Source organism: Falco punctatus (assembly GCF_963210335.1).
Source record: "Falco punctatus genome assembly, chromosome: 8".
NCBI lineage: Eukaryota > Metazoa > Chordata > Aves > Falconiformes > Falconidae > Falco > Falco punctatus.
Window position 1 is genome coordinate 34,746,406 of NC_137588.1, and position 13,197 is coordinate 34,759,602.

Below are 13,197 nucleotides of genomic sequence, written 5' to 3' on the forward strand. Positions count from 1 at the left end.
CCAGAGCAAGTACCACACTGCTGTCTGTTCTCTGGTACTTTCAGAGAGAGACCTGGAGAGGATGAAATGGTTTTAAGCAATTTAACATTATATATGCTTTGAAGTGGGCCAGGGCAATTGTAATTCATCACTTCCCATGGCCTTGCCCATTTGAGCATGAACTAACTGGCCGGTTATGGTGTGATGGATACAGTTACACATTACATAACTGGTCATTAGAAGCACAGGTCAATCCCCACCTTGTCCCCAAGCCTACAGACATTTTGCATTACTGATAACACACTGTGAAGTGTAATGCAGCCTATATAAAGATGACAGCGCTAATAGAAGATTTACACCTTTAACCCCCTCCCGCCTCAGCTCCAACTCATGATTTTTATTCCTAGCACTAACTGGATAAAGCCCAGCTGACAATTTGCTAACACGATGCGCAGTTCAGCTGCTCATTCTGAGAGGACAAACCAACCCCAAACCCTCCAACTCTGCCTGTGCACTGAGCAAAGCCCCAGCAGTTTTCTTCCCCCTACATGACCCTGCATGCAGGCTTGTACCGGGCGATCCTGCGTCACCGACAGCAAAGCACTGAACTTTTCAGGCTTTCACATCATTTTATGAAACAAAATAGCCGGTATAAAATGTCTTGATTTTTTTTTCAGAACTAGGAATCAATGATCAAATATTGTCACTGATTGCACTGTTATTTTATTTCAGGAGAAAAAAACAAACACTTATTTCTGCAGAGGTACTTCCTAGCGAATACAAATCTGCTTAGGGATTTCATTTTATCACTGTAGAGAGCAGTAACTCGGCTAGAAAGTAGTTTTCGATCAATGCAGAAGCAGGATGGTGTCAGACGCTCGGGGAAGAAGAAGGTCAGGGAGAGAGCCCGCTGTTCCCCGGGGGGCTTCCCCCACCATCGTCCTCGCTCCCCAGCCACAGCACTCACGCACATCTCACACCTGAGGACAGCAAACACACAGCCGCTCATCTTCCTGGGTCGTTCCGACCGGGCAAGGGCGAAATCCCGACCAACAAGTCGATTTCACGCCCTGTTACTGAACCACAGCCATTAACCGTACAGGCAATAGAGAGTAAAGATGAGGGAGACACCAACAGCCCCGCGCCCGACTGCCACCTCCTCCGGGACAAACTTTTGGACGAACCCGGCCAAGGGAGCCGGGGAAACCGCCGCCACCGCCACGACGCCGCTCCCGCCGAGCCGCTCGCCGCCAGACCGGCGGGCAAACTTGACCGCGACGCGCCCGCCGCCCCCCGGCGCCTCGCCCTGACCTCGGGCAAACTTTGCCCGTGCCCGGCACGGTCCCCCCGCTGCGCCGGCAGGCGGGAGGGCGCAGGGGGCAGCCCCGCGCTCCCCGCCGACGGGCCGGGGGAGCCCCGCAGCCGCCCGCCCCGCCGGGCTCGGACCCTACCTTGACGGCCCGGGAGGGCTGGCACTGGACGTGGTGGGACACCGTCGCCGTCTGGTTCATGTTGCCGGCGCGGCGGGCTGCGGCGCCGGGCGGGCACGGGGCGCCCGCGGCTCCCGGCGCCTCCGAGAGGCCGGGGGGGGGGGGCTCCGGCTGCGGCTCCGGCTGTGGCGGCTCCGCGCCCCCGGGAGCCGCGAGAGCTCCGCCCGGCGGGGGCTGCCCGCCCCGCCCGGCACCGCCCGCTGGCACCGCCCGCGCCGCCCGCCGGGGCCGCGACCGCCCTGGCGATGCGCGCCGCCGCCGCCCCCGGGCCGGGCAGCAGACACTGAGCGAGATCAGCCCCCGCTGTGCAGCCAAACCCCGCAGCGCTCTTAGCTGAGATTAATAAGGTTGCAACAGAAAGTTTACGCTGGCTGCACTTCCCTCCGCGTTCTCCGGCACGTTTTCCCGTTCTCCTTTCCCCATCCCCTCCCCTGCCTCCGCCGCTCTAAACCGACCCTAGCCCGCGGCGGAACCGGGGTGCAGGCGCTGTGTGTACCGCAGCCGCGGCACAGGCGCCCGCCTCACGCCCACCCGCCAGCGCACAGGGGACTTCCAAAATCTCCGGGCTGTGCTAAGTGCTGCAACAGCTCCACGCTTCCCCACAGGTCAGGAGAAACGTGGCTCTGATCAGATTTTTACCCAAGTAACTTTTTGTGGGTTTGTTTGTCTAAAAAAATTCTAAAAAACTAGCCCCTCCAGATTGTCAGCAGGACTTGCCAGAAACACACACAACGCTCTTGCCACAGGTCCAGCCCGCAGGCTCTATCAAAGGTGGAGGATTTGGGGATGGGAGCTGGTGAGCTCCGTGAGCAGATTGTGATACCTCAGGCTGACAAGGAGCAAGCAATATGTCTGTATATACATAACATTCTTAAATGATCTCTTGCTTTAGAGAAACCTCCCAATAAAACAAGGCACAGTGTGCCATGCACCGAGGCGTGAAACTGCAGCCGGGGCAGGTAAGGTCGGTTCAGGAGGAAGCAAAGAAGAAAAAGGACAGACTAGCGCCAGAAGCCATGGCACAAATCTCTCAAACTGCTGATTTGGAGTCTCTCACTGTATGAGACTCCAGCTTCAGGCAATCTCTGAAGCATCTGTTCTTTCAAGAGGGAGGCTGTTGAGCACTATTTGATACTGTATCAAAAGCTACACTCCCAGCACAGAAAGCTATTGCTCAAAAAAAAATGGCTTTTAAAAATTCAGGCCCCAGGTTGAGCTCATTCACTGGTTCTGTGTCTTAGTTTTCCTCCCTATCCTGCTGCCCTTTTTTTTTTTTTTTAAAGTAATTTGAAGAAAAAGTACAAAGCATGTGTCCAAAAAGTAAAGATACAAAAGAGTAGGAGAAAACAACAAGAATTTTGCTAAAGACTTCAGGCTGTGCTTGGAGCAGCACTAAGAAACACCAGGCAGGTGATCATCCCCTCCAAACACCTACATTCAGGCCTGGAGGTGCAAGCTGAGGGTCCATCTTACTCTGCAAAGGAGGGACAGGCAAAGGGAGAAGGCTGAGAGCTTGCTGTGCTCACAGCTCAATATGTGCTCCAGGTGGACTATGAGAACCTCAAGCTGTGCTTGCAAATCTCATGATGACTTCAGATGTCTGCCTGAGCTCTTTTAAGTGGGGCTCATTTTCAGAAGATTTTAAGTTCTTGGAAGGAAACCCGCTTTAAATCATCTCAAATGTGTTGTTTCCAAAGTCAAAATTAATTTTGCACATCTTAAGACTCAAAGGTAGGTACTGCTGCAAACAGATGGCAAAAGAGATTGAGGTGGTGAGGAAAAGACTGGTCTGCTCAGTCTGCAGAAAGCTGCCGAGGAAGCCCTGTATGGGAAGCAGCCCGGGGTACAAACATCCCATCCAGAGAGGAGAGAGCAGTCAGTGTTTACTCCAGTGATACCTAGAAAAATGTCATTTCCAATGGGAGCCAAATGTGGAGTAAAGGCACAGCAAGAGGGTCCCTCCCAGCCCAGACACAGTCACCTCCAGGCACCACAAGCGCAGCATCCGGGCTGGCCTCTAGCCTGCAGGACTTGCTCACCTTAGCCTCCTTCACCTTATCAGATTGATTGGATTTTGAGCAATAAAAAACACATTTAGCAAGCATATCAGGGGCTCAGCAGTGCTTTTTCGCCTCCCTCCCTTTTATGCAGGCAGGAGTGAAATTTAATGGATACAGACGGGGAAAAAAACATAGAAAAATGAGACTTCTGATTTGCCTTGAAGGTTCTTTGGTTGATACTGAGATGGAGGGGATGGGTAAATGGCTGTTTGGGAAAGGGGCTAACAGTCTAACTTTCGCCATACTCTGCTTCATGCCCAAGTGTTTGTTCTGAAATGAAAATGATGGCTTCAAGTTATTGTCACCAGGAGCTTAAGCAAGCAGAGGCAACCTGGAAGATTCAAAGACATTCTTCTTCTTCATCTAGAAATATATTTGTGTTTAACAATCTCAGATGGGAACTACTTAAAGCCAAAAGAATGAATTGACAGTATTTTTAGTTTGACTAAGTATGTGTGGATTTTTATAAGCTCCCATGAGGACTTTGCATGAAGTTTTTATGTTTGATTTTATGCTTCATAGTGGCTGACATTCCATGTAAGCCTCAAAACCAGCTTTAAACTAAGACAGAAATCTCTTCCTCGTAATAACAAAGAAAAAGCAGCTTGGGTGAAAAAGCTGCCAAAGACAGAGATAAGATCAATAATTTGCTGGCATTGTTTTTAAATGAACTTCTACACATTTGAACTTATATATTCCTAGAAAGGATAAATTTTGCTGATTAATCTCCCGCTCTCACAAAGAGGAATCTAATTAGAGTATGAAACTAACAAGGGTGATCAGGAGTTGTAATTACTCTATAAGTGCATGGTTTGTCATTATAAAATATCTCAGAAACAAATTAGATCAATAGAGTGGGATTCCACAATATGCCGACTGAAATCCTCCAGAGCCCCACTCCACTGCTTACTTCTCTGGTAATGTCATTCACTGCCATCCCTCCGGTTCCTCGATACAGCCGTTAATCCTCCATAGTATGTAATCTTCTTTTGGAGCTGGCTGCTTAGCAAAATGCAGTTCACCCTGGATGTTGACTGCTAATGCGAGTATCCATGTTCACCCTGCAAAAAGGTTTTCAAAAATTTCAGTGCCTTTAGGGTGCAATTAAATAACTGAGTTATTACCAAAATATGCTGGAGAATACTAAAGCTGTGAGCAGATGCCTCTGTTACGCATTGCAATAGAGCAGGTGGTACCTGCTGGTGTCAGAGCAGCCCCTCAGTGCACTGAAAGAACCTCCTTCCTGAAATACTTAGAAAGAGTAAGAAATCAATGTGATCATCCAGGAAAAATGATTAAACTATCCAGAAAGTTTAAGTGAAAAGCAAATCCCTGTTTCTGATTGAAAACCCTGCCTGCCCTGCTATCCAAACGCAGCAAGTGGCCATGGGCAGCCAGAACTGCTGCTGGAGATGGCATTTCCCAAAGGTTCCTGATCACTATTCAAGTCCTGCAGTAACCCGCTGTTGGTAAATCCCAGTATAGTTCCCCAGCCACACATTTTCCTGCCTCTTGCTTACTTGCTTGTTTTCTAAGCCTTATATTCTTTAAAAACATCCCCACAACCCACAATCCTTTCTTAATCTTTTAAGTCACGTTTCATGAATTACATTGCATATATAATCAGCATTCTGAGAAATAAAAAAATTAAAGTGTATATTGGTAATTATATATACTTCATCACAACATGTTTTCCTATAGCTTTTTTTTTCCTGGTTTATGCAAGTACATAAAATTTACTCTTACTCCTGTCCCACATACCCACGGCCTAATTCTGCGCTTGCATATATTGGCAGCTATTGGCATGAGTGAACTCAATTTTTAATCCACACCGGTTCATAACCAGATTACAGACTTCTCTGTTTATGACAAAGAAGTCTTAGTACTGCAAGGGAGGCTGCCTCGGGACCGCTGCTAGGCTGCCGGCTTCCTCAGAATTATGTCGAAGTTGGGCTTGCATGAAATGAAGACAGGGCATAGCCTCCCTCTAGTCAGCTGTGCAAAAATCCTCTGTTTCTTTCCTGTTGCCCCAAAGAGCTGTCACTGGAAAGGCCAGCAGCTATTGTATGCTGCTGGTCGTGGCCAGCAAGTTCACATGCAGCTCAAAGTATCCCATGAAAAGCTGTTCCTGCAGGATGGCAGTGTGGCTCTACACACATACACACACGTGTACGTACGTGCACAACTCCATATCCCCTGCAGCCATCAATCTGGCTGCAGCTGATGAAGGGAATGTGAAGGAAAATTTCCCCAAGTACAGTGTAACTTCAGACAGACTCAACAAATCAGTGGGGTGCCAGGCTTCACTCTGGCTGCAGTGCCAGGAACTGTTGCTGTTAACCTGCAATGTCGATGTTTAGCTACTAGAATGAGGGATTCCTCTGAGTGGACAGTTCTGTCATTGGGAAAGTACTGTGTTATCTGTGCAAGGTGCTGTCTTACTCACTGTATATATTTCTACTCCTTTTATCATGCAAAAATTCCCTCACAGCTTATTGTCTTCAGGTTTTGAGGGGTGGTTTCCAAACAGCCCAGTGTGGTTCAGTAATTGATATTTTGAACAGAACCAAGGAGAATTCACAGCACTGCTGAAAGACATGCTCAAAACTTATAAGTCCAATATATGGAACTGATGAAGAAACAAATATAGATCTTCCTCATTTGTACAAGCCAGTATCCACAGAAGTATCCAGGGACGGTTGTTGTGAGAACTTCCTGTTCTTATTCATTACATTTATTTTAATAGGAAATATTTCAATTAAATATTTGTACCTCTTTTTAGAAACAAAAATGTGCTAAAATAATCCGGTACATACACAGTGATTGGTTGGATTATTTTTCTGTAAAAGTGAAGGTGAATAGTATTAAATTACAGCCAAAAGGTTTAAAAAAAAATCCTCCCTGTTACAATACTGATGAATTATTCTGACTAGATTTTGCCTGCAAACATGGATGTCATGAAAGTAGCATCAGTAATATCCACATATCACTGACTCAGTATGGGGAGTAAGTATGTTGTGAGAAGCGATGGACGTGAAAAGCAGCCTGCATACAACTGCCTTGTTACCAGGGAAGAGAAGCAAGCAGTTTCTGAGATAGAAAGCTGTAAGCAGAGACAAGAAAAAACAGTCTGTGCCTGAACGAACTGAATGTGTTGCCTGCAAAACTTGCACACACGGTAGGTGATTTTATGCATGGCACTTTGCAGTGCACCTCTTAGTAGGTGTCCCCAGGCTGCTGAATGAATTCGGGTGAATCGCAAGCAGTGGTGGAAACAAAGAGTATCTTTAGGATCCCTTCAGTCTGTTTTGTGGATGCCTGTTACCAGACTCAAGCAGGGAATGAGAAAAGAGCAACCTTCAGTCCTTTTCATTTTCAAATGAGGCTTCAGAGTAATAGCCAATATTATTTAACAAAACAAAACATTTGTGTCCACCAAACTATATTAATTTTCTTTAGGACACTACTGCCCAAAACCCGCAAGGTTTCAATTCCCTATTATCCTCAGTGTGAATGTATCAGTCACACAGCATGTACAAACTGGCTGGAAAATGCACAAAAGTGTAGGAAATCTAAAAAAAAAAAAAACAACAACTTGATCGACAGATACACATACTTTACATGTGAGGAACTTCAGGCAAGAAGAACAAATACTTTTTCTTTGATCTCACATAAGTCCACAGTAGACCTCAGGAGCACTACACTCCATCTTAGTGCATTCATTTACTCTTCTATCTGCAGAAACTATTGCATTATAAAACAAAAATGGCAAACCTGACTGATTTGAGAAGTACATTTAATTTCATGCATAACTATTACTCACACTGCTAACAGGATTCAATATTTCTACCATGCAAGAACTACAGGATGAGTAATGCTTTTGCACATAGGAAGACTTACAGGAACACAGCTAACTGTCTCCCTACCTATGAGCATAGCCACGATCCCAGTCTCATTGCATAGCACTCAGCAACTGCCACAAAATACTGGAGACATGCCAAAAGTAGTGTGAAGTGTCTTTCTGTACAAAGTTTATGCTTCTTTAAGCCTTAAAACATTGATTGCCATGGAAAATGCTGAACTTCATGCAGAACACTTGGTCTGCAGGAGCATCATGGTCCTGTCCAGTGCTGAATCTCCAGGGATGCTCTCGCTCGCTGAGATTGGCCTGAACATTATATTTCCGGATTGAGACCATATCCAAAATCTGCAGTCCAGAGGGGCATTATTGAAGGTTCAAGATTAGGAAACAAGCTTGAATTAAATGTCAAGCAAGACTGAGGGTATTCTGTCTAAGCAGGATCCTGTCCTTTATTTTCAGTATATATAACAAGCCACCCAGAAGCAACCTCCTTTTTCAAAGATCAGATGCCAGCTAGTAGCTAAACTTCTGAACCATTATAAGAATTCCCACACTGACAGTCAGGCCAGCTTTCCAAGTATTTATGTACCCAATAGGTAGCCCTGCAAACTTGCCAAGGCTTTTCCAAGTTTACTATAGCAGAACTGATCAAATTCTTTGTCCCCTCAACATGAAGAAGCTACTCCATGACTCCTACATCTGGGCTATCTGCACTAGATATCACATCTAAGCAAAACTCTTTCTAAGCCATTGTGTTAGGCTGAGAAATTTTACCCGATCTGATTGTATGTAGAGGTAGCATCAGCAGGCAGTAAAGCTGGAATGAAAAAAAAAAAGGAAAGTTCACATATTTAAAGGGTTTGAAGTTTTAATTAATAGTTTGTAGCTATGGAGACTGAAGTGGGGGAGTAGGGTTTTTTATGTTAGATCTCAGAGGCTGCAGGAAAAAAAAAAAGATCCTTTCCAGATTGAACAAACCAGAAAAGTTCAATGACAACAGAAAAAAAAAAAAAGAAAAAAAAAAAGAGAGAGAAAATTGGCTACTGTAGACCCTTTTCCTTCTTCTATCTGGGTTAATACAAACTTAAGCAAAATTTTAGAGGTATGCTATCACCTGTGGGCATAAAAAACCCCAAAACTTTAGAAGAAAAATACTGATATCATAATTATTCCCAACGATGTGCTTCAATGTTACTGAAAAACAGACTAAAACTCTCCCTTCCTTCACTCAGTGTAAATCTAATAGCACATAACATGACCAGGTGTTTGCAGATTTGAAAGATCATCTACAATCAAATGAGCACTTTCACTAACACATTGCGGAATGGCTTGCTCAAGCAGCAGCAAGGAGCAGTTGCCATCAGAAATGAAAAGATGTTTTTTCTACCCCTCAAGTCAACCCAAAGTCTCTTTTCCCTACATGTATGCCCGTCTTCCCACTTTAAAGATGTTTTCACAAGACCCCCAGGATACTGAAGAAGGGTCTAACTCATTGCCATGTATAAAACAGCAGATGAATGATTAATCTGCTGGCTTATTCTTTCCTCACAGTATTAATTTATTGGTTATGCATACTTTGTATACATGTTTCTTTGTCATGGCAAAAGCCATAATTTTAATTAAAGAGTGAAAGATGGTATAATAAACAATCCTGTTAGGAGGACTGCAGCTTGGATTTCCAAGAGGGCTGTTGCGAGGACACTACTTTGTCTCCCGTCTGCGGCAAGAGAGAGCAACCTGAGAATAGCAGCAGCCTCAGCACAATTCTGCACAATCTCTAATCATTGCTTCAGTAAATGAAAATGCAAGATGGTAAAAGGAAAGTGCTGCCAGGGAAAAAGCTTAAACAACTACTTCAATGAAGGTGGGAGAAGACAGACCACAGGAATCTGAAGAAAGAACTTGGCCAAAGCACCAAGAATGAAAAAGGCAATAAATCTCACATTTTAGATATAATCCCTATTGTAGGTCTGTGAAGATGATGGTGAGGTTACAGTCCAGGACCAGACTTGGCCATGCTATGTCCCTGACTGCTGTTGCTTACAGCCATAAATGCTGCTCTTTAGCATGTTCCTGGAAGACAGTCCCCTTCCGCCATGTGTAACATTTCTCAGTTTCTTCAAATTCATGACGCCTTTTCAGTAAGAAAACATCTGAAATCTCCCTTATCTTTTTCTTTTCGATCACAAGTGTGTCAGTCACAAGCCCACACTACTCAGCCACCATGATCACTGCCACGCTTCAGTTGACAAGCTGTGAAAGTTTTGGCTGCCCAATATAATTGTGAACATTTTTACTTCCTTTTGTTAGAATTATGAGACGTTTGCATCTCATTGCCATGTATCAATGTACCTTCACACATATACATCAGTGAGCTTTAGTGACATCAAGTATCACATCCAACTAGTTAGGAAATACTACCTTGTTAATGAGACAACGCTACTGCCAGCTGCTCATTTCAATAACACTTAAACATGCATAGAAATAATTTCCTTATACTTTAGCATCCTTTTTATATTCTGATTATAAAAAAAGTAGAACGCTGTGTGGGGAAAAAAGTGCGGATCATCCACTCCTGTTTTTGCAATGAACCGAGGACTGTTTCAATGGAAATTACATTCAATGTCGCAATGCTTAAACTAACCAAGGAAGATGTGAGATTAGAATGATTTCTTCTTTCTATTGGGCTGTGAGCCTGTTATTAAATCCCAGAGAGCTGTTGAAGACCTGTGGGACTCACAGTGTTGGAAGGAATTTGTCAAGAACAACTGAGTCTCACATGCAGTTATGTCTTCTCCAGAAATTGTGCAGTCTTCTAATAATCATAATATCCTGCTCTCGGCTTAGGTAAAATACCATAATTTAAGCTTCTTGGTATGCTGAGGGCCTCAAATGCGGGGTTCACTGAAGCTACAGTACCTGTAGGCAAGTGCTGTTCATTACATTTACTTAAAACTTCTGAGACAATGTAACATAGCCATCCTGCACACCCAACAAAAGGACACTAGCTCCAAACACATAATCTAGCCATTGTTTTGATTGCAGTATATTTTGCAAGTAATTTTGAAAATGTTTTTATTAAAGTGCATGATTTGTCAAAAGTGCTTCCAACAGGTGTAGGAAAAAGAGAGCAGAGAAACTGGAGCTTGCTTAACCAAGTTTATAAACCTGCTGTTTCAGTCTCAAAGATGAATTACACTGCAGTAGCACATTCACTAAACGTTCATGCTCTCCTTCTTGCCCTCTTACTTATATTCAAAGAGTAGAATAGAAAAACATAAATCAAAGTCTCAGAACATATTTCTTCTCCAATTCTGAAGCTGCCATATCTCTATACTAGAATCATAACCCCCCCCCCAATACAAATAAAAAATGTGTCCCAGCAATCACCACTTTAAAATAATCACAGGCAACTGTAATTTACACTTATCAAAAGCCTTCCACCCCAAGGATCCCAAAGCAATTTATACACAATAGAGATGTAGCTGATATGAAAACAATAAAGCTACTTGGGAATTGAGGGATTCTCTTAACCATGCGGATCTTTGTAGTCCAAAGCTTTACATATGCTCATTATCCTGCTAGCAGTTTGAACTAAATCTATTACAACTTTCTGTCCCAAATTTAGGAATAGTCTAGGCATTGACATACATGTTCTGAATCTTTCTTTAATTTCAATCGATGATTTTGAGAAATCAGGAAAGGAAAGGACTTGATACAACACTGACCATCAGACGTACCCAGCTTCAGGAGATGCTCATTTGAAGCACTATCAGGACTAACAAATCCTTCTGGAGAGAAAAAGAGTCTCAATTTCCATGCTTACTTCCTCTTCCTTTATCAAATTTATTTTGTAGCTATCCAGGCTCTGGATAAACAGGCAGAGCTTTGCTTCTTCTGTGCTAGCTCTGAAATATAACCATTTACCTACCAGCTGCTCAGCAAATGAAAGCAGACAGTCTATGGGTGCTTGCTGGAGTCCCAGCACTGTCAATAACATCAGGCCATGGAGGTACAAATTCATCTTTAAACATAGCTGTAAAATAGCTGCTCATTCCCTAATCCTCAAACCACACCCCTGGGGCGCTGGGTGAAAGAAGCCTGGGGACCTGAATGGGTATGTATTTCTAAAATTTAATTGGTAATCCATTTATATTTTCAAGGCAATTTTCATGTGGAAAAGGGCTGCTGGCTCTTTCTATATTATAAAACATGGACTTTGTATTGGCTTTCCTCAGTCTTCAAAGTGCAGACACACAAACTTTGAAAGTGATAGCTGTTCAATTTGTAGGATCCCAAAAGGCAGATTTGGGGAAAACAAAACCTCTTTTGGAATGCGAGTTATAGACGACAGCAACAGCAAAACCCCCTGACAGCCTTCAGATCCAAAGAGATCATTGCAAACCCCAGCATTTTAAGGACAGCTGTATATTACCACATTTTAAAACTGGGAAATTTAATCAAAACACCTTAATGCCACAGGACATTTCAGTCTCAGTCATAGGAAACTTGCTCTTTTCCCTTGCTCAGCCCTTTGTAATATAATTCTCTACTAAAACATGTACATAGGCCTGTCAGGGAAATACAGGATTTTTAATGGATTGAATGAGAACAGCACATACAACAGGACTGCAGCATCTGATCTGCATGGCTAATGCATCTGCAGTTGATCTGATCAGTGAAAAGGATTGTCCTCACTGCTCATCATCAGCGGTGTTACTGGAAGTGTTAGGAGTAACAGGGATGTTAGGAAGGAGGAAAAGCTAACAGTGTTTTAGGGGGTGGTAGTGTTTGGTTTGGTTTAATAAAATAACATCAGAGAAAGTCTTACCATTTTTGCTACCCACATGGCACCACATTTCTGTTTCATTCCTGGGTGGCAGCTGCAGTATCTCTCAGCAGGGAGACAGGAGTTTGCTATGAAAGTACAGAGAGAGAAGTGATTGGGTGGGAATTTTTTTGCTTTCCCTCATGACCCCTGGGCTGACAGCTGATCCACTAAAGATACTCGAGACAAGTGAATTATTCAAGCAGTTTTCAACATGGGATGCTGGAGATGGCTGATTGCATTGCCTCACACTGGATTTCCTTTCATTATTACTTTTTTAGGGGGCAAAGAGGCAACAAAATTAACATCTTTCACTGGAGAGTCCTTAGGAATTGCAAGTATTCAATGTTGTCTGCTAAGAGAGAGATGCCAAATAAAAAGAAGTTAATAAATAAAGACCTCAAAATGAGACTGGTTTGAGCTAAACTTTGAAACTAAACCAGCAAATATATAGGGTCTATTTATTCTTCAGTCTTTATACTGCTTCAATTTGTGGTTCACATCTTCAAGAGGTGAAAACCAATTTCATTTAGTAGAAAAGCTGCCCAAAGAAGCTATGCCAGTTTATACCACCTGGGGATCTCACCCTGTGCTAATCTGTTTCATTCATCCCCATTTCTTGACATATAACTGCCAAGGGACTAGCCTGGATCTGGAAACATATTACCCAAGTGTCACCAGTAACACTGTCTTTTTCTCTCCCATTCTCTTCAGAGCATCTAAGCCAGAATAAACTTCAAAACTGGATTTGTGAAAGTAAGTGGAGGCAAGGGCAAAAAAATATTGCACTGAAGGAGTGAGATTCTGCAGTAAATTCTGTACAAAACAGACCCTGTCATTGCCTCTACTGCAGACAAGACTTAATTCCATGGTTCAGTTTTATCTTCTGTGTTCATATATTTATGAAAATGATTTATACCATGAAGCTTGTAACTGCAAGGGAGTGTATTAGATGATGACCCTAGTGGTCTCATGACT

The 13,197-nt window shown here is 43.6% G+C and overlaps 1 protein-coding gene across 1 annotated transcript in view; it reads right to left on the minus strand.

The window, feature by feature from the left end:
- Positions 1–13,197, minus strand: part of DPP10 (dipeptidyl peptidase like 10) — a 567,120-nt gene that overhangs the window by 547,026 nt on the left and 6,897 nt on the right. Inside the window, exon 2 of the mRNA XM_080399193.1 lies at positions 1,431–12,308. Within this exon, the coding sequence (XP_080255319.1) occupies positions 1,431–1,490 (60 nt within the window). The 5' untranslated portion in view covers positions 1,491–12,308. The remainder of the gene's footprint in view (positions 1–1,430; positions 12,309–13,197) is intronic.